This window comes from Saccoglossus kowalevskii, chromosome 4 (assembly GCF_978046115.1).
Source record: "Saccoglossus kowalevskii chromosome 4, keSacKowa6.1, whole genome shotgun sequence".
Classification (NCBI taxonomy): Eukaryota; Metazoa; Hemichordata; class Enteropneusta; family Harrimaniidae; genus Saccoglossus; species Saccoglossus kowalevskii.
Window position 1 is genome coordinate 46,111,569 of NC_140644.1, and position 23,293 is coordinate 46,134,861.

At 36.5% G+C, this 23,293-nt stretch overlaps 2 protein-coding genes across 2 annotated transcripts in view; one reads left to right on the forward strand and one right to left on the reverse strand.

Annotated features, from left to right (window-relative positions):
- Nucleotides 1-9,949, forward strand: part of LOC144359603 (PDZ domain-containing protein 11-like) — a 128,705-nt gene extending 118,756 nt beyond the window's left edge. Inside the window, exon 7 of the mRNA XM_085498184.1 lies at nt 8,347-9,949. Within this exon, the coding sequence (XP_085354310.1) occupies nt 8,347-8,417 (71 nt within the window). The 3' untranslated portion in view covers nt 8,418-9,949. The remainder of the gene's footprint in view (nt 1-8,346) is intronic.
- Nucleotides 9,950-16,764: 6,815 nt separating this feature from the next.
- Nucleotides 16,765-23,293, reverse strand: part of LOC144362329 (START domain-containing protein 10-like) — a 144,659-nt gene continuing 138,130 nt past the window's right edge. Inside the window, exon 6 of the mRNA XM_085498185.1 lies at nt 16,765-23,020. Within this exon, the coding sequence (XP_085354311.1) occupies nt 22,799-23,020 (222 nt within the window). The 3' untranslated portion in view covers nt 16,765-22,798. The remainder of the gene's footprint in view (nt 23,021-23,293) is intronic.

Sequence of the window (23,293 nt, forward strand, 5' to 3'; positions counted from 1 at the left end):
TCATCACTGTAGATGCTACACCAATCTTATCACTGTAAATGCTACACCAATCTTATCACTATAGATACTACACCAATCTTATCACTATAGATGCTATACCAATCTTATCACTGTAGATGCTACACCAATCTTATCACTGTAAATGCTACACCAATCACATCACTGTAGATGCTACACCAATCTTATCACTGTAAATGCTACACCAATCTTATCACTATAGATACTACACCAATCTTATCACTATAGATGCTACACCAATCTTATCACTGTAGATGCTACACCAATCTTATCACTATGAATGCTACACCAATCTTATCACTGTAGATGCTATACCAATCTTATCATTGTAAATGATACACCAATCACATCACTGTAGATGCTACACCAATCTTATCACTATAGATGCTACACCAATCTTATCACTATAGATGCTACACCAATCTTATCACTGTAGATGCTACACCAATCTTATCACTGTAGATGCTACACCAATCACATCACTGTAAATGCTACACCAATCTTATCACTGTAAATGCTACGCCAATCTTATCACTGTAAATGCTACACCAATCTTATCACTGTAAATGCTACACCAATCACATCACTGTAGATGCTACACCAATCTCATCACTGTTGATGCTACACCAATCTTATCACTGTAGATGCTACACCAATCTTATCACTGTAGATGCTACATCAATCTCATCACTGTAGATGCTACACCAATCTTATCACTGTAAATGCTACACCAATCTTATCACTATAGATACTACACCAATCTTATCACTATAGATGCTACACCAATCTTATCACTGTAGATGCTACACCAATCTTATCACTATGAATGCTACACCAATCTTATCACTGTAGATGCTATACCAATCTTATCATTGTAAATGATACACCAATCACATCACTGTAGATGCTACACCAATCTTATCACCATAGATGCTACACCAATCTCATCACTATAGATGCTACACCAATCTTATCACTGTAGATGCTTCACCAATCTTATCACTGTAGATGCTACACCAATCTTATCACTGTAAATGCTACACCAATCTTATCACTGTAAATGCTACACCAATCTTATCACTGTAAATGCTACACCAATCTTATCACTGTAAATGCTACACCAATCTCATCACTGTAGATGCTACACCAATCTTATCACTGTAGATGCTACACCAATCTTATCACTGTAGATGCTACACCAATCTCATCATTGTAGATGCTACACCAATCTCATCACTGTAGATGCTACACCAATTTCATCACTATGAATGCTACACCAATCTCATTACTGTAGATGCTACACCAATCGTATCACTATAAATGCTATACCAATCTTATCACTATGAATGCTACACCAATCTTATCACTGTAGATGCTATACCAATCTTATCATTGTAAATGCTATACCAATCTCATCACTATGAATGCTACACCAATCTTATCACTGTAGATGCTATACCAATCTTATCACTGTAAATGCTACACCAATCTTATCACTGTAGATGCTACACCAATCTTATCACTGTAAATGCTACACCAATCTTATCACTGTAGATGCTACACCAATCTTATCACTGTAAATGCTACACCAATCTTATCACTATGAATGCTACACCAATCTTATCACTGTAGATGCTATACCAATCTTATCATTGTAAATGCTACACCAATCACATCACTGTAGATGCTACACCAATCTTATCACTGTAAATGCTACACCAATCTTATCACTATAGATGCTACACCAATCTTATCACTATAGATGCTACACCAATCTTATCACTGTAGATGCTACACCAATCTTATCACTATGAATGCTACACCAATCTTATCACTGTAGATGCTATACCAATCTTATCATTGTAAATGATACACCAATCACATCACTGTAGATGCTACACCAATCTTATCACTATGAATGCTACACCAATCTTATCACTGTAGATGCTACACCAATCTTATCACTATAGATGCTACACCAATCTTATCACTGTAGATGCTACACCAATCTTATCACTGTAGATGCTACACCAATCTTATCACTGTAAATGCTATACCAATCTTATCACTGTAGATGCTACACCAATCTTATCACTATAAATGCTACACTAATCTTATCACTGTAGATGCTACACCAATCTTATCACTGTAAATGCTACACCAATCTTATCACTGTAGATGCTATACCAATCTTATCATTGTAAATGCTATACCAATCTCATCACTATGAATGCTACACCAATCTTATCACTGTAGATGTTATACCAATCTTATCACTGTAAATGCTACACCAATCTTATCACTGTAGATGCTACACCAATCTTATCACTGTAGATGCTACACCAATCTTATCACTATGAATGCTACACCAATCTTATCACTGTAGATGCTATACCAATCTTATCATTGTAAATGCTACACCAATCACATCACTGTAGATGCTACACCAATCTTATCACTGTAAATGCTACACCAATCTTATCACTATAGATGCTACACCAATCTTATCACTATAGATGCTACACCAATCTTATCACTGTAGATGCTACACCAATCTCATCACTATAGATGCTACACCAATCTTATCACTGTAGATGCTACACCAATCTTATCACTATGAATGCTACACCAATCTTATCACTGTAGATGCTATACCAATCTTATCATTGTAAATGATACACCAATCACATCACTGTAGATGCTACACAAATCTTATCACCATAGATGCTACACCAATCTCATCACTATAGATGCTACACCAATCTTATCACTGTAGATGCTTCACCAATCTTATCACTGTAGATGCTACACTAATCTTATCACTGTAAATGCTACACCAATCTTATCACTGTAGATGCTACACCAATCTTATCACTGTAAATGCTACACCAATCTTATCACTGTAGATGCTACACCAATCTTATCACTGTAAATGCTACACCAATCTTATCACTGTAAATGCTACACCAATCTTATCACTATGAATGCTACACCAATCTTATCACTGTAGATGCTATACCAATCTTATCATTGTAAATGCTACACCAATCACATCACTGTAGATGCTACACCAATCTTATCACTGTAAATGCTACACCAATCTTATCACTATAGATGCTACACCAATCTTATCACTATAGATGCTACACCAATCTTATCACTGTAGATGCTACACCAATCTTATCACTATGAATGCTACACCAATCTTATCACTGTAGATGCTATACCAATCTTATCATTGTAAATGATACACCAATCACATCACTGTAGATGCTACACCAATCTTATCACTATGAATGCTACACCAATCTTATCACTGTAGATGCTACACCAATCTTATCACTATAGATGCTACACCAATCTTATCACTGTAGATGCTACACCAATCTTATCACTGTAGATGCTACACCAATCTTATCACTGTAAATGCTATACCAATCTTATCACTGTAGATGCTACACCAATCTTATCACTATAAATGCTACACTAATCTTATCACTGTAGATGCTACACCAATCTTATCACTGTAAATGCTACACCAATCTTATCACTGTAGATGCTATACCAATCTTATCATTGTAAATGCTATACCAATCTCATCACAATGAATGCTACACCAATCTTATCACTGTAGATGCTATACCAATCTTATCACTGTAAATGCTACACCAATCTTATCACTGTAGATGCTACACCAATCTTATCACTGTAGATGCTACACCAATCTTACCACTATGAATGCTACACCAATCTTATCACTGTAGATGCTATACCAATCTTATCATTGTAAATGCTACACCAATCACATCACTGTAGATGCAACACCAATCTTATCACTGTAAATGCTACACCAATCTTATCACTATAGATGCTACACCAATCTTATCACTATAGATGCTACACCAATCTTATCACTGTAGATGCTACACCAATCTTATCAGTATGAATGCTACACCAATCTTATCACTGTAGATGCTATACCAATCTTATCATTGTAAATTATACACCAATCACATCACTGTAGATGCTACACCAATCTTATCACTATAGATGCTACACCAATCTTATCACTATAGATGCTACACCAATCTTATCACTGTAGATGCTACACCAATCTTATCACTGTAGATGCTACACCAATCTTATCACTGTAAATGCTACACCAATCACCTCACTGTAAATGCTACACCAATCACATCACTATAAATGCTACACCAATCTTATCACTGTAGATGCTACACCAATCTTATCACTGTAGATGCTACACCAATCTTATCACTGTGGATGCTACACCAATCTTATCACTGTAAATGCTACACCAATCTTATCACTGTAGATGCTACACCAATCTTATCACTGTAAATGCTACACCAATCTTATCACTGTAAATGCTACACCAATCTTATCACTATAGATGCTACACCAATCTTATCACTATAGATGCTACACCAATCTTATCACTGTAGATGCTACACCAATCTTATCACTGTAAATGCTACACCAATCACATCACTGTAGATGCTACACCAATCTCATCACTGTAGATGCTACACCAATCTTATCACTGTAGATGCTACACCAATCTTATCGCTGTAGATGCTACACCAATCTTATCACTATAGATGCTACACCAATCTTATCACTGTAAATGCTACACCAATCACATCACTGTCGATGCTACACCAATCTCATCACTGTAGATGCTACACCAATCTCATCACTGTAGATGCTACACCAATCTCATCACTGTAGATGCTACACCAATCTCATCACTGTAGATGCTACACCAATCTTATCACTATGAATGCTATACCAATCTCATCACTGTAGATGCTACACCAATCATATCACTGTAGATGCTACACCAATCTTATCACTGTAGATGCTACACCAATCTTATTACTGTAGATGCTACACCAATCTCGTCACTGTAAATGCTACACCAATCTCATCATTGTAGATGCTACACCAATCTTATCACTGTAGATGCTATACCAATCTCATCACTATGAATGCTACACCAATCTTATCACTGTAGATGCTACACCAATCTCATCTCTATAGATGCTACACCAATCTCGTCACTGTGAATGCTACACCAATCTCATCATTGTAGATGTTACACCAATCTTATCACTGTAGATGCTATACCAATCTCATCGCTATGAATGCGACACCAATCTTATCACTGTAGATGCTATACCAATCTCATCACTGTAGATGCTACACCAATCTCATCTCTATAGATGCTACACCAATCTCATAACTGTAGATGTTACACCAATCTTATCACTGTGGATGCTATACCAATCTTATCACTGTAGATGCTACACCAATCTTATCACTGTAGATGCTACACCAATCTCATAACTGTAGATGTTACACCAATCTTATCACTGTGGATGCTATACCAATCTTATCACTGTAGATGCTACACCAATCTTATCACTGTAGATGCTACACCAATCTTATCACTGTAAATGCTACACCAATCTTATCACTGTAAATGCTACACCAATCTCATCACTATGAATGCGACACCAATCTTATCACTGTAGATGCTATACCAATCTCATCACTATGAATGCGACACCAATCTTATCACTGTAGATGCTATACCAATCTCATCACTGTAGATGCTATACCAATCTCATCACTGTAGATGCTACACCAATCTTATCACTGTAGATGCTACACCAATCTTATCACTGTAAATGCTACACCAATCTTATCACTGTAGATGCTACACCAATCTCATCACTGTAAATGCTACACGAATCTCATCACTATGAATGCTACACCAATCTTATCACTGTAGATGCTATACCAATCTCATCACTATGAATGCGACACCAATCTTATCACTGTAGATGCTATACCAATCTCATCATTGTAGATGCTACACCAATCTCATCACTGTAGATGCTACACCAATCTTATCACTGTAGATGCTACACCAATCTTATCACTGTAAATGCTACACCAATCTTATCACTGTAGATGCTACACCAATCTCATCACTGTAAATGCTACACGAATCTCATCACTATGAATGCTACACCAATCTTATCACTGTAGATGCTATACCAATCTCATCACTATGAATGCGACACCAATCTTATCACTGTAGATGCTACACCAATCTTATCACTGTAAATGCTACACGAATCTCATCACTATGAATGCTACACCAATCTTATCACTGTAGATGCTATACCAATCTCATCACTATGAATGCGACACCAATCTTATCACTGTAGATGCTATACCAATCTCATCTCTATAGATGCTACACCAATCTCATCACTGTAGATGCTACACCAATCTTATCACTGTAGATGCTACACCAATCTTATCACTGTAAATGCTACACCAATCTTATCACTGTAGATGCTACACCAATCTCATCACTGTAAATGCTACACGAATCTCATCACTATGAATGCTACACCAATCTTATCACTGTAGATGCTATACCAATCTCATCACTATGAATGCGACACCAATCTTATCACTGTAGATGCTACACCAATCTTATCACTGTAAATGCTACACGAATCTCATCACTATGAATGCTACACCAATCTTATCACTGTAGATGCTATACCAATCTCATCACTATGAATGCTACACCAATCTTATCACTGTAGATGCTATACCAATCTTATCACTGTAGATGCTACACCAATCTTATCACTGTAGATGCTACACCAATCTTATCACTGTAAATGCTACACCAATCTTATCACTGTAGATGCTACACCAATCTCATCACTGTAAATGCTACACGAATCTCATCACTATGAATGCTACACCAATCTTATCACTATGAATGCTATACCAATCTCATCACTGTAAATGCTACACCAATCTTATCACTGTAGATGCTACACCAATCTTATCACTGTAGATGCTACACCAATCTTATTACTGTAGATGCTACACCAATCTCGTCACTGTAAATGCTACACCAATCTCATCATTGTAGATGCTACACCAATGTTATCACTGTAGATGCTATACCAATCTCATCACTATGAATGCTACACCAATCTTATCACTGTAGATGCTACACCAATCTCATCTCTATAGATGCTACACCAATCTCGTCACTGTAAATGCTACACTAATCTCATCATTGTAGATGTTACACCAATCTTATCACTGTAGATGCTATACCAATCTCATCACTGTAGATGCTACACCAATCTCATCTCTATTGATGCTACACCAATCTCATCATTGTAGATGCTACACCAATCTTATCACTGTAGATGCTATACCAATCTTATCACTGTAGATGCTACACCAATCTTATCACTGTAGATGCTACACCAATCTTATCACTGTAAATGCTACACCAATCTTATCACTGTAAATGCTACACCAATCTCATCACTATGAATGCGACACCAATCTTATCACTGTAGATGCTATACCAATCTCATCACTATGAATGCGACACCAATCTTATCACTGTAGATGCTATACCAATCTCATCACTGTAGATGCTACACCAATCTCATCTCTATAGATGCTACACCAATCTCATAACTGTAGATGTTACACCAATCTTATCACTGTAGATGCTATACCAATCTTATCACTGTAGATGCTACACCAATCTTATCACTGTAAATGCTACACCAATCTTATCACTGTAGATGCTACACCAATCTCATCACTGTAAATGCTACACGAATCTCATCACTGTAAATGCTACACGAATCTCATCACTGTAAATGCTATACCAATCTTATCACTATATGTGTATATTTCCTCTATATATAGTAATAATAATAGTAATAAACTCTATTGATATCGTATCCTTTATAGGATCTTGAATTAAATTACAATAAAGTGTGGATGAAAAAACAAACAAAAAAAAAGCAATAAAATAAAATAATAACATAAACGTTCTCTATCTTTTTGGATATTATATTGATTTGTCATCACTAGAATCATTTTTGTTCACTTGCCATCTTATAAATAACTGATCACTGAATTAATTCTCTTATTGAAATTCCTATAAGCAGTTGGTTGCATCGTTTGTTTTTGGGGTCAATGTTGAATTTTGCTCAGAATAAGACTTGATTTTAAGCCTATTCCAATCTCCCATGTTAAAAAACTGGGGTCAACTGGAGGATTTTGTGAAAAACAAAATGCAGGCACTGTGATGCAGGCGTTGTGATCCATGCAGACATTGTGATCCAGACACCAGACAATGTGATCCAGTTACAATCGTCCAGAAAAGGGCATAGTGATCCAGGCACAGTCACAGTTATCCAGATCATGCTAGACTTAAATAAATATTGTTTTTTTCTTCAGGTTTTGAGAAGACATTTGAAAGATCACATATAAGCAGTCCATCTAACAATGGAGGATTGTTTTACAGATGATCCTTCAAACCAGTTTGCTACCACTACATGTCAACATTTCATCACTCAATTATAACAATTGTAATCTAGGTGGTTATAAAGTAACCATATGACAGTCATGATAGTATTTATGCATAAATAATAAGTTATCAATTTTCTATGTAAATCAGCCTAGTTTCTTTTCTGCACTGGTTGCTGCTTCTTGTTGTGGTTGCTGCTTCTTGTTGTGGTCACTGCTTCTTGTTGTGGTTGCTGCTTCTTGTTGTGGTCACTGCTTCTTGTTGTGGTCACTGCTTCTTGTTGTGGTCGCTGCTTCTTGTTGTGGTTGCTGCTTCTTGTTGTGGTTGCTGCTTCTTGTTGTGGTCACTGCTTCTTGTTGTGGTCACTGCTTCTTGTTGTGGTCACTGCTTCTTGTTGTGGTTGCTGCTTCTTGTTGTGGTCACTGCTTCTTGTTGTGGTTGCTGCTTCTTGTTGTGGTCACTGCTTCTTGTTGTGGTCGCTGCTTCTTGTTGTGGTCACTGCTTCTTGTTGTGGTTGCTGCTTCTTGTTGTGGTCACTGCTTCTTGTTGTGGTCACTGCTTCTTGTTGTGGTTGCTGCTTCTTGTTGTGGTCACTGCTTCTTGTTGTGGTCACTGCTTCTTGTTGTGGTCACTGCTTCTTGTTGTGGTTGCTGCTTCTTGTTGTGGTTGCTGCTTCTTGTTGTGGTCACTGCTTCTTGTTGTGGTCACTGCTTCTTGTTGTGGTTGCTGCTTCTTGTTGTGGTTGCTGCTTCTTGTTGTGGTCACTGCTTCTTGTTGTGGTCACTGCTTCTTGTTGTGGTCACTGCTTCTTGTTGTGGTCACTGCTTCTTGTTGTGGTTGCTGCTTCTTGTTGTGGTTGCTGCTTCTTGTTGTGGTCACTGCTTCTTGTTGTGGTCACTGCTTCTTGTTGTGGTCACTGCTTCTTGTTGTGGTCACTGCTTCTTGTTGTGGTCACTGCTTCTTGTTGTGGTCACTGCTTCTTGTTGTGGTCACTGCTTCTTGTGGTCACTGCTTCTTGTTGTGGTCACTGCTTCTTGTTGTGGTCACTGCTTCTTGTTGTGGTTGCTGCTTCTTGTTGTGGTCACTGCTTCTTGTTGTGGTCGCTGCTTCTTGTTGTGGTCACTGCTTCTTGTTGTGGTTGCTGCTTCTTGTTGTGGTCACTGCTTCTTGTTGTGGTCACTGCTTCTTGTTGTGGTTGCTGCTTCTTGTTGTGGTCACTGCTTCTTGTTGTGGTCACTGCTTCTTGTTGTGGTCACTGCTTCTTGTTGTGGTCACTGCTTCTTGTTGTGGTCACTGCTTCTTGTTGTGGTCACTGCTTCTTGTTGTGGTCACTGCTTCTTGTTGTGGTTGCTGCTTCTTGTTGTGGTTGCTGCTTCTTGTTGTGGTCACTGCTTCTTGTTGTGGTCACTGCTTCTTGTTGTGGTTGCTGCTTCTTGTTGTGGTTGCTGCGTCTTGTTGTGGTCACTGCTTCTTGTTGTGGTCACTGCTTCTTGTTGTGGTCACTGCTTCTTGTTGTGGTTGCTGCTTCTTGTTGTGGTCGCTGCTTCTTGTTGTGGTCACTGCTTCTTGTTGTGGTCACTGCTTCTTGTTGTGGTCACTGCTTCTTGTTGTGGTCACTGCTTCTTGTTGTGGTCACTGCTTCTTGTTGTGGTCACTGCTTCTTGTTGTGGGCACTGCTTCTTGTTGTGGTCACTGCTTCTTGTTGTGGTTGCTGCTTCTTGTTGTGGTCACTGCTTCTTGTTGTGGTCACTGCTTCTTGTTGTGGTTGCTGCTTCTTGTTGTGGTTGCTGCTTCTTGTTGTGGTCACTGCTTCTTGTTGTGGTCACTGCTTCTTGTTGTGGTTGCTGCTTCTTGTTGTGGTCACTGCTTCTTGTTGTGGTCACTGCTTCTTGTTGTGGTCACTGCTTCTTGTTGTGGTTGCTGCTTCTTGTTGTGGTCACTGCTTCTTGTTGTGGTCACTGCTTCTTGTTGTGGTCACTGCTTCTTGTTGTGGTCACTGCTTCTTGTTGTGGTTGCTGCTTCTTGTTGTGGTCACTGCTTCTTGTTGTGGTTGCTGCTTCTTGTTGTGGTCACTGCTTCTTGTTGTGGTCACTGCTTCTTGTTGTGGTCACTGCTTCTTGTTGTGGTCACTGCTTCTTGTTGTGGTCACTGCTTCTTGTTGTGGTTGCTGCTTCTTGTTGTGGTCACTGCTTCTTGTTGTGGTCACTGCTTCTTGTTGTGGTTGCTGCTTCTTGTTGTGGTCACTGCTTCTTGTTGTGGTCACTGCTTCTTGTTGTGGTCACTGCTTCTTGTTGTGGTCACTGCTTCTTGTTGTGGTCACTGCTTCTTGTTGTGGTTGCTGCTTCTTGTTGTGGTCACTGCTTCTTGTTGTGGTCACTGCTTCTTGTTGTGGTCACTGCTTCTTGTTGTGGTCACTGCTTCTTGTTGTGGTTGCTGCTTCTTGTTGTGGTTGCTGCTTCTTGTTGTGGTCACTGCTTCTTGTTGTGGTCACTGCTTCTTGTTGTGGTCACTGCTTCTTGTTGTGGTCACTGCTTCTTGTTGTGGTCACTGCTTCTTGTTGTGGTCACTGCTTCTTGTTGTGGTCACTGCTTCTTGTTGTGGTCACTGCTTCTTGTTGTGGTTGCTGATTCTTGTTGTGGTTGCTGCTTCTTGTTGTGGTTGCTGCTTCTTGTTGTGGTCACTGCTTCTTGTTGTGGTCACTGCTTCTTGTTGTGGTCACTGCTTCTTGTTGTGGTCACTGCTTCTTGTTGTGGTCACTGCTTCTTGTTGTGGTCACTGCTTCTTGTTGTGGTTGCTGCTTCTTGTTGTGGTTGCTGCTTCTTGTTGTGGTCACTGCTTCTTGTTGTGGTCACTGCTTCTTGTTGTGGTCACTGCTTCTTGTTGTGGTCACTGCTTCTTGTTGTGGTTGCTGCTTCTTGTTGTGGTCACTGCTTCTTGTTGTGGTCACTGCTTCTTGTTGTGGTCACTGCTTCTTGTTGTGGTCACTGCTTCTTGTTGTGGTCACTGCTTCTTGTTGTGGTCACTGCTTCTTGTTGTGGTCACTGCTTCTTGTTGTGGTCACTGCTTCTTGTTGTGGTTGCTGATTCTTGTTGTGGTTGCTGCTTCTTGTTGTGGTTGCTGCTTCTTGTTGTGGTCACTGCTTCTTGTTGTGGTCACTGCTTCTTGTTGTGGTCACTGCTTCTTGTTGTGGTCACTGCTTCTTGTTGTGGTCACTGCTTCTTGTTGTGGTCGCTGCTTCTTGTTGTGGTTGCTGCTTCTTGTTGTGGTTGCTGCTTCTTGTTGTGGTTGCTGCTTCTTGTTGTGGTCACTGCTTCTTGTTGTGGTCGCTGCTTCTTGTTGTGGTTGCTGCTTCTTGTTGTGGTCACTGCTTCTTGTTGTGGTTGCTGCTTCTTGTTGTGGTTGCTGCTTCTTGTTGTGGTCACTGCTTCTTGTTGTGGTCGCTGCTTCTTGTTGTGGTTGCTGCTTCTTGTTGTGGTCGCTGCTTCTTGTTGTGGTTGCTGCTTCTTGTTGTGGTCACTGCTTCTTGTTGTGGTCACTGCTTCTTGTTGTGGTTGCTGCTTCTTGTTGTGGTCACTGCTTCTTGTTGTGGTCACTGCTTCTTGTTGTGGTTGCTGCTTCTTGTTGTGGTTGCTGCTTCTTGTTGTGGTTGCTGCTTCTTGTTGTGGTTGCTGCTTCTTGTTGTGGTCACTGCTTCTTGTTGTGGTCACTGCTTCTTGTTGTGGTCACTGCTTCTTGTTGTGGTCACTGCTTCTTGTTGTGGTCACTGCTTCTTGTTGTGGTCACTGCTTCTTGTTGTGGTCACTGCTTCTTGTTGTGGTTGCTGCTTCTTGTTGTGGTTGCTGCTTCTTGTTGTGGTTGCTGCTTCTTGTTGTGGTCACTGCTTCTTGTTGTGGTCGCTGCTTCTTGTTGTGGTCGCTGCTTCTTGTTGTGGTTGCTGCTTCTTGTTGTGGTCACTGCTTCTTGTTGTGGTCACTGCTTCTTGTTGTGGTTGCTGCTTCTTGTTGTGGTTGCTGCTTCTTGTTGTGGTCACTGCTTCTTGTTGTGGTTGCTTCTTCTTGTTGTGGTTGCTGCTTCTTCCTGTTGTAGTTCTGGTCCCTTCTAGCTATGGTTGCTGTTCCTTCTACTGTGCCTGCTGCTTCTTCCTGTTGTGAACAATAATTGCACATAAAAATCAAATACATGAAATAATCATGATTAATTAATGAAAATAAGTAAAAATTATAAAGATAAATTTAAAGAAATGGCTCAGGCTATGAAAACTGAAATATTTGTAAATTTTTGTGACGATAACTGCCATTCTCTAATTTTAGTGAATATTTTGATAATTTTTGGTAAAAAACTAGACTGCTTTGATATTTTATATGTTAGTATCCTAAATGGACTTCATTCAGTTTTGTTAATTTGCTAACAATAACTTCTATTCTCTAATTTTAGTGAATATTTTTGTCATTTTTGATAAAAAGTAATATTTTCAACTTCTTGTTAAAAACTGCAAGTCCAATTGCTTTGATATTACATATATAGGTACTACATGTGGACCTCTTTCAGATTTGTTCGTTTGGTGATGATATCTTCAATTATCTAATTTTGGCAAATATTTTTGTCAATTTTGGTAAAAAGTGATAATTTTGACTTTTTGTTTAAAACCGCAAGTCTGATTGCTTTGATATTATACATATAGGTACTATATGTGGACCTCTCTCAGATTTGTTCATTTCGTGATGATATCTTCAATTATCTAATTTTGGCAAATATTTTTGTCAATTTTGGTAAAAAGTGATAATTTTGACTTTTTGTTTAAAACCGCAAGTCTGATTGCTTTGATACTATACATATAGGTATCTCGGGTAGACTTAAACTAATTCTCTCCATTAATTGAAATGTGCATTGCTAACAGCAGAGCTATCGCAGCTGATAGGCTGTTTGTTTAATTAATTAGTGTATCAGACATTATATTATTCCAGAAATCGTTTTTAATTAATCTTATTTAGGATTGTAATATTTTCTCTTTTTGGAAGAAATTATGCTTAGCTTGATTTGTGTGTTGCAGTTCCTTCAAGTGGGAAAATTTGTTATTTAATTTACAATCAAAGTCTCTTCTTTTATCGGTTAGTTTAATCAATATTTTTCCCCCCACAAGATAATTTCTCAAAGTCATGAACAATAAATTTTTTTTTTCTGAACTGTACAGTCCTCATCAAACTACTTCTTTCATTTTTGTTGTGATGTCTGGTCAACAACATCACCAATAATTGTATTTCAATTCTGAATTTTTTTCAAATGCTATGTTATTACGGTAATGACAAAATATTCTCCTAGACGCAACTTTCAGGGAGACTATTTTTGTATTAGTTTGTTTCAAGTTCTCAGTAAATAAGAAAACTGGCAACAATATGAGTAGAAGGTAAAATTGTATACTTCGAAATATTCAAAACTATTTTGTATAAGAATGATGTGGCATAATTCACTGTGATAACACCATTGTAGTGATAAGATGTAAAGTTATACATGAATCATCGTACAATATCATTAAGTATTTCAACTAATAAAGTTTTCTCATGTATGCTATTTGTATACAGACAGTATTGTAACACGAATGGCCAGCATTGTGTAATTATACCCATCCAATTCAAATAGACTTGGGCTCCTATTGTAATCTTTTTAGTCCCCATTCGGACGCAGTCCGAAAACGGGGACTTATGTTTTGACCTCCGTGTGTGCGTGCGTGCGTGCGTGCGTGCGTGCGTGCATGCGTGCGTGCGTCCGAATCTGTATCTTAGAAATGCCTGGACCAATCGCAATCAAACTTCACACATACATCATACATGATATTATACATATGCACGTAAATTTGTTTCTTGAAGTAATTCAAGATGGCCGAATAGCGGCCATTTTTGTGCTAAAAATCATCAAAATCAAGCATTTCTCGGCTGTTTACAGATGGATTTTGTTCAAACTTGGTATATACATTAGACATTATAGGACCTTGATGCACATCATTTTGTTTTACGATCTGCTTCAAGATGGCCGAATGGTGGCCATTTTTGTGCTAAAAAATCCAAAAAATCAACCATTTCTCGGCTGTTTACAGATGGATTTTGTTCAAACTTGGTATATACATTAGACATTATGGGACTTTGATGCAAATAATTTTGTTTTTCAGATAAGATTAAAAATGGCCGACTAGCGGCCATTTTGTATTAATGAATGTGGTTCTCGTGCCATATCTCTTACTTGTTTTGACTGATTATATTCAAATTTTAAATATTCATTACACATCATGTTATAGATGAACAGATATATTGGTTTGACGATGCTATTCAAAATGGCCGAATGGTGGTCATTTTTGTGCTAAAAAATCATCAAATATCAAGCATTTATGGATGGATTTCGTTCAAACTTGGTACATATATTAGACATTACAGCTTTCTGATGCACATCATTTATTTTTCAGATCGGATTGAAAATGGCTGTCTGGCGGCCATTCTGTTTTAATGAATGGGCTTCTAGACCCATATCTCCAACTTGTTCTGACTGATAATATTTTCAAATTTTAAATATTCATTATACATCATCTTACAGATAAACAGATATATTGGTTTGACTATCTTATTCAAAATGGCCGAATGGTGGTCATTTTTGTGATAAAAAATCATTAAATATCAAGCATTTATGGGTGGATTTTGTTCAAACTTGGTACATACGTTAGACATTACAGATTCCTGATGCTCGTCATTTTATTTTTCAGATTGGATTCAAAATGGCTGACTGGCGGCCATTTTTTTTAATGATTGGGCTTCTAGAGCCATATCTCTTAAATGACTTATTATATTTAAATTTTATGTATTTGTTATACATCATGTTATATATATACATGTATTCAAAATGGCTGATTTTGAATGCTGTTCCAGAGCAATATCTCCTTCAATATGGACAAGTACTTGTTTGACGATCAGATACAAATGTCAATCATTAAAAAATCATATTCCTGACATGGTTATATTCCATCTATATTACTATAAACAAAACTATATAACTTAAATTTGATAACTAACGTGGACTGTGCCATGCATGGCTTGTTGACTTTTACTTTGCCCAAAATGATAATTATGTGGCAAGGTATCATGTTCACAATGTCTGTCATCATCGTTGTTAATACTTCTCCTGGCAAGGATAACTCAAGTATTATCAACTGGTAAAAGCTTGGTAATGCTGGTTCATATATTTATAGAGGTATTGATAAAAATGTGCTTAATTTGTTTGAGTGGAAGGGATTTGTAATTGAATGCAACATATGTCTGTCTCTGTATATGTAAATATTTAGCAGTATTATTTTCACCTTGCCTGTATCATTAGATGAAGAAAAGGTTTATGAGGAAAATGTCTTGCTTCTCCTCATTGTTTCTTGTAGTTTCAATATTTCTATTATCAGTTTCATTTATAATTTTCAAGGTATATGGTAATTGGGCTAAAATACCAAAAAAAATTGACATAAATGAAATGAACCCCTTTTAAACTGCTGAGAACAAGATACAAGTACTATAATCTGCAAGATCTATTACTGAGATAGTATAGTAACCAGATATGTGGTTTTCACTTTATACTTTCAATCATTTTTGATGCCAAATGTAGACAATTATATTTTTCAAGCCAAAATTTTGCTTAGATATATTGCTATACTTTTTTGGAATTTTCATGCAGTTCATGTCACATTCAAGTACCGGTAGTCATTATGACCCTGACATCTATCGCTGCTACTGCCCAAGAGGAAAAGAATACCCAGTACCAAGGTATTCATACTATTGACACCAGTACTGATAAAAACACTAGCAAACAGTGTATTGGTGCAGGCAATGGCAAGATGTTCTAAATGCCTACTTCTATATCATTCTTAGAACAGTGTTTGTTTTGTTTATGGTCACCCATCATCTCCCGAGTAAAAAACCACCACCTTATAAGGATCCATACTATTAAACAGTGATTATGTCTACTACTAAATGAAAGATATTTGTCAACATGTTATATCGTTTTGGACTATTGTCACCTGGTTACTTATGGTGCTGTCCCAAGCTTGACTTCACGCAACTTGGGCATGATTGTAAGCTGATACTACTTATTCACACAGTCAGATTAGTGAATCAAATCATTTTTGTGATTTGGTGATTAATTGGTGCTCGGGAGGACAAAATTATTGTGATTCCACATCTTTTGGAGGCAGTGTAATTTGGACTGTGATAACATTTTGTAGTTTCAGAGACTTGTCATTTTTATGTCTTGCAATATTGAAGTGATGTTCAGCATTGCTTCAGCAGAGTGAGCAACATGCACATATAAAAGTAATGAAACAATTCAAGAAAAAGCCTTTTATTTTTTATTTGCTTTGTGAAATGCTTGCACTTGGCAACTATTCATATACAAGTTACTTCTAAAGTTTTGGCATAAAATCAAGTCGTAAAAACACAAGTGACATTAAAGTTACTGTGATTGTTAAACAAGGCTGACACTTGCATGACTTTTGGCCATGATTTTGTTGTAACAAATCGTGCCATTTTGGGGCACAAACTGGGAGGTTCCTGCACAGATCACGGCGAGTTCACGAATGCGTGTCCACATTGACACGAGTTCACGCATAGTTTATACACTTCCGACGATGCACAATTAGGCACGCCTCCCCAATCCCTGGTCATTTTTTGATTGGTTTTGTTATAGGCATATTGTTTCTGATATGCAAGTTGTATCTTCACTGTCGATCTCTGGAATGGCAAGCAGTGCCCAGGAAGTTTTATATATACACCCCTGCATCGAGGAGAGGCGAGTGCCACTGTCGCGCAGTAGTTGTGAACTCATCGTGAACTGCTCGTGCCATGGGCTAACTGTTTGTGAAGTGTGTAAACTAGTTGTGAATGTGTCAGTGGGAAGGCACCAATTTGTGAACTTGGCGTGACATTCGTGGCATGGCGAGCACTTGCGCACATCCTCCCAACAAGTTAACAGTTTGCGCATAGTTCACGACCAGTCACTAAATTTTGTCTTGATTGTCTTTCAAAATTCTTGTTACAGCATGACTCAAGTCATGCAAGTGTCAGCCTCGCTTTAGCTATGATAGATATGTAACATTCAAATAAGTAAAATTAGTAACATGTTTTCAAAAATAGCAAAAAACTGATGACCCTTGCAAGTGCCCTCTTGGAACTGGTGTTGTTTCCACCTGATTTTGGAACCACTAGAGTCAAAGAGAAACTACTAAATGCAGATGTCATTTGATGGGGGGAAAAAAAACTATCCTCCACTTTTGCCACTTTTCGCAATGTCCTTGGGTGACTGTATCAAGTTGGCACTGAAAAGATTTGGCTACCTCGGACTCTGACCATCAGCAGTTGACCTCTGACCTGATGATCAAATGTGGGTGACCTGGACAAGCAAGATGCAAATTTTCAGCAACTCAAACTTCACAAGGAACATGCATTGTTCATTTGTATTTAGATGTTTTATCACAATTATTTTATTCTTGAAAAAATAGGACTATCAGCAAATTTGAAGTAACCATTGTGGTGCCCCTGCCAAGTAACGCCCGCAATAACATTATATCCCTATGACGATAGAATATAGTAGAATATTCTTAAAATATTATCCACAAATGCAACAAGTCGAGCTACAGAAATCCTGTGAAAGATATTTAATTCAGTCCACCATGTCTTGCACACTATTTCAAAACTATATGATTAATTATTTGCTCTTAAACACTGATTCAGAAGTACAATTGTCATAAATTCTCTTGACCCATTAAAATCCCAGATCACTGACATCCTTTATCTACATTATTTTACATGAATTGATATCTACAACTAAAATACAATCATATTCCTCCATTGTACATGACCTCAAGATATTTACCTAAGACCAAAATTTATTCTTCTAAAATTCTGATAAAACTAATACAACTGGAAGACGACTGCAATGATCTGTTGACCTGTGTCCACAAATTACAATTGACCCAATTGCAATGACTTGTATATATTGGAATGTCTTGATTTCAATGCAAATCATCAATTCTAATATTTGTCGTTATCAATATAATGCAATTTTAATAACACTGAGATATCTCATACTGATGCGCTCGTTCTTGTCATTAATTTATTGTTATGGGACATTTTCCTGTAGTAGTTTAATGTCATGCAGTCAGGTGATAAAATACATCAGTTTAGTTCAAATTAATTAACTACTGATTGTAAGTACAGGCAAATAACAAACTGACCCAAAGAGCATCTGATGAATTTGTGATGTCAAAGAAAACTACATACATAAAAGCCATGTATTCATGGTAGTTGTAAGTATTATGGCTAATTGCTAAAACATTTTAAGTATCACAATGAGCTGAGGTTGAAATGATTAATTGCCACAGGACCAATAAAAAAAACAAGCAAGTACAATAGATATAATGTATAGAAATATAACACCCAATGTAAAGTTTTGAGTAAAAGGTGATACGATAGCATTTTAAAGATATTGAATGTAAATGTTAAAATACCAAGACTAGATTGCTATTGAAATAATTGGTATAAATTCATGTACAGGTATAAAACCTTGCATTGTCTGTATGAGATTCCTGGTAAGAGTAAAGATAGAAGCATTTGTAATTTCAATCCAAAATTGGTATATTGAAGGAAAAAAAAGAAGAGAAATGATGAAAAGTAAAAATACTTTTTCAATAGTTTAGGCATTTCTACTTGTTTTGCTGCTTAACACAATATGAATACTGACTGACATGAGTGCACTTTATTCTACTACATATTAAGAAGTTTCAAGCTGAATCGAAGATTCTGTCATATTTTCATTATGGATTCATACCAGGCACCTAAAAATGATTTTTTTAAAGATGTTTGCTTTGTGACATGGGATGAAAAAAAGTTGTATATTATTATTGATAAGACTCCATGATGATATTTCAAAAAATTACAAATAATTCAGTGAGTTTCCAGGATAATAATAGTTTTCCATTGTATACAAGATTATCTTCAATGATTCAATGTACAGTAACACGCTCAGTAGTGCAAAATTTGAATTTAGCTTGACCTGTCTGCAGTTACATTCTAACATTGGCCATCTTCAGAATTGACATTAAATACTCAGTATATGCAAGATTTCTTCAACCCTAAAAGATTAATATTTTTTGTTTTACAATTATTTACAAAATACAATATTTTGGATATTTCTAGGAAAGATAAAAATCCAAATAACCCTTTTAATGAAGATAAAGAGATGGGACATCAACCACTAGATAAGTATAGAAAAGATCCCAGTTGAAATAACCCAAATATAAAAAGTGTAGTTTAACCAGTAAATAGATTTAGATGTCAACCTACAATAACAGTAATTATTGCACGTAGTCAAATGATCTACGTATCCATGTGAAAACATTTTTCTTGATCTGAAATTATATAAAATTGTGCACTGCTTATATTCGCAGAGTTGAGCTTGTGAAATAAAAAAGGCACCAATATGAGATCTTTTTTTTTAATTTCAAGCATAATTTTAAATCTTCAGCCATACTGTGTCGATATTTTCAAATTTCATTGTAAGATAGCTTGTTTTACATTTCTATTTTAAGGTTTCCAATCAGTAAATGGCTAAACTACAGTACATGTACACCTATTAGAAAATGTCAACATCACATTTTCAGGTAGACTGGCAAAGTCGGGACTTCTTTTTTGTTTTACAATAATAAATATAATTGTCTAAAAGGCCAAATAGACAATTATATTTATTATTGTAAAACAAAAAAGAAGTCCTGACTTTGCCAGTCTATATTTTTTTTTGTTAAGTCAAAATCATGAAATTGATGAAGGAATGTTACAATTTGACAATAAAGAAAATTGTATTGTTTACTACGATTTCATCAGATATTCATCATGCATTAACTGAATAAGGAGTGTTGTCATGCAAAGTTATACAACAAATGGCTTCACATAGTGACAATAATATTGCTATTATGTATATATAAAGTTAGGTTCAATTATAAAATTGAATTGTATTTTTATTATAAAGTGATAAAGAAGAGAGACAGATATGTTGACGACCCATGTTTAAACCCCCACTATGCCATTAATACGCACATGATGTCTAGTGTAGAGGGAATACGTACTAGGCACAAACAATACATGTTCTAAATTAAACATGTACAGTTGGTACACTATTTGTATGTATACATATGTCTGGGTTAAATCAGAGATGCCTAAACTGAACAAAGCTGATTTCTACCAATAGCACCCATCAAAGATCAATGTAAGGCATTTACTTTTGTGTGCAGCCATAAATGCATGGACCTGCCTGGCAGTCTCTTGTATGTATTTACAAAGCAATGGCTCCTAATTTGCATATTTCAATTCTACCTCTAAGAGATTACAACATAATTAAACAGCCCCTTCTCTTCTGGAGAAAAGCTCATTCCATAAACATTTACATTAGGTCTGAATCATTTCAAAATGAAGCAAAAATAATCTACAGCAATTCAAAGTAGTTTCATTAGATTTTAACACGTGTACACATGATATGTCTCACACGCGGTTTATACAGTATGTATTTCCGCTGACACAAGGAACAATATTTTTAAGTTAAGAGCCTTAATCGAGGCAAAAACAATTTTAAATTCTTACACACAACATTTAAGTGTTAACTATTGATTGAAATTATACAAGGATATTATGATAATGTAAATTTTAGCTGAAGTCGATATTCTCACAAAACAACTGTTTATTGTGAATACAGAGGAAAGTTATGAGTTTGCTTTATTAGAAGCACATGTGCATGAGCCAAATGGCCACCTAGGGTGCCTTCTTCAGAACTGTAATATCAGTTTCATAACTCCACTTATTTAATAAAATGAACCTTCAACACTGTTTACCCTTCTTAGACTATTGCATACTTTTTATACATGCAAGGACACATTAAGATGTACACCAGTTTTTGATGACTATGACACTTGCATAACACCAGAGAAATCACCAAGTGGACATTAGAGAAATGAATATATGTGGCCTTTGAGAATATTAGCTGATAATGTTCATTCAGCTTGTCAATGAGATTACATAGTATAGAGGTATCAACAATAATTATGTCATTTTATGCTACTATGTTGGTATATGGCATCTATTTTGCTAATGTTTTACTGTGCATTACATATGCTTCTAATAGACCAAATATAGGCATGTTCATCCATCCAAAACACTACAGAAGATGAACTTAAGTAACAAAGCCAATCTACCATTAAACTAAGTTGAAGTCTTTCAACACATGTAGTAAAATGAATTAGAATCAGTTGTCATGATGCTCACATGTCAAGCATATCAAAACCTGGCTGATTTATTTATTTTGTATTTGGACAACCTAATTTAAAACACTATCAACACAACTAACTTCATACTGGGGAGTATGGAATCCTGATTTAGAACACTCTCAACACAACAAACTTCATACTAGGGAGTATGGAATCCTGATTTAGAACACTCTCAACACAACTAACCTAGGGAGTATGGAATGTTCATTTTGACACAGTGACAATGAACAAATCAAAAAGAATTTAGCATTGTGTTTTGATTAATTAAAGAGGACCATTGAAGTGAAATTGATGGCATCCTACAAAACTGAAAACTTGATCACAGTCGATTTATATAAATGCGCAGCCATCTATTTCTTACGAATGGCGTAATTGCTTTATTTGGTATATAACACATACTTTATATCTGTCAATAGCTACAGACAAATACAACCATGAAACTAAGTGTTGCCTATATAAGAAGTTCACATCTTTGGTATATTTGGTTCCATGTCAAGACCATGATAAAGCATTATATAACACAAGATACTAAGGATCAAATAGGTTTAGCCCTGGTGGCAAATACAACAATGATTTTTCTTAGCTAATTACTAAATAGTTTTGTTACTTTGCAAACAGGGACAAGATTATTTTGAACCAGATTTAACTCAGTTGTATTGGGTACAGTTGAACTTGATGCACAGAAGTATATGTATACTATACATTAACTGTAAATTCCAAAACTCCTCTTGGGGACACTGTTCCTTAAAAGGAACTCCTGGGACCCATCAGTGACTACCCAAAATGTCCTCTATTAGTGTTTACAGTATGATAGAAGACAAAAAATAAAAAAGCATTATTACAATTGGAAGCAGAACAAAAAATGCTACAAATAACAATAACAGAAAAAGAAAATCTAGACCAATTATTATTATCATGAATGAAATTAATGTATTTACTGTAAAAGGCAGCTACACCAACACTTTCTGGAAAATTGTTTACAGTCCAAAATAAATGTTCCTATGAAAACAGAAATATAAACCAGATAAACCAATATGTATTATATATATTTAATCTTCTTCAAAATCATCATCTTTGAAATCTTCCTCTTGAAGTTCACTCTCATCCAGTGAATCTGAAGAATAATCTGCTGGCTCCAGAAGGTCTTCCATTTTAATTCTTGGTAAATCCATTTGTTCTGGATACAACCAAGGTTTATGGTTAGGATTATTTTTTGCATCCGACTTCCACTTGGGGTATTTCAAGCATGCCTTGTAAACACGATTCATTATCTAGAAACACAAAAATTATATTAGTAATCCATACAATAAATCATATTAAATTTTCTTTGAAATCATCATACTGTAAAACATATCATTTTAGCTTATTGAGCGACAGGGGTATCTGTGTTAGTATTGGCCAATCATGATCCGTATTGGCAATGGCCAATCAGGATCAGAATTGGCAGTGGCCAATCAGGATCAGAATTGGCAGTGGCCAATCATGATCTGTATTAGCAGTTGCCAATCATGATCTGTATTAGCCGTGGCCAATCAGGATCTGTA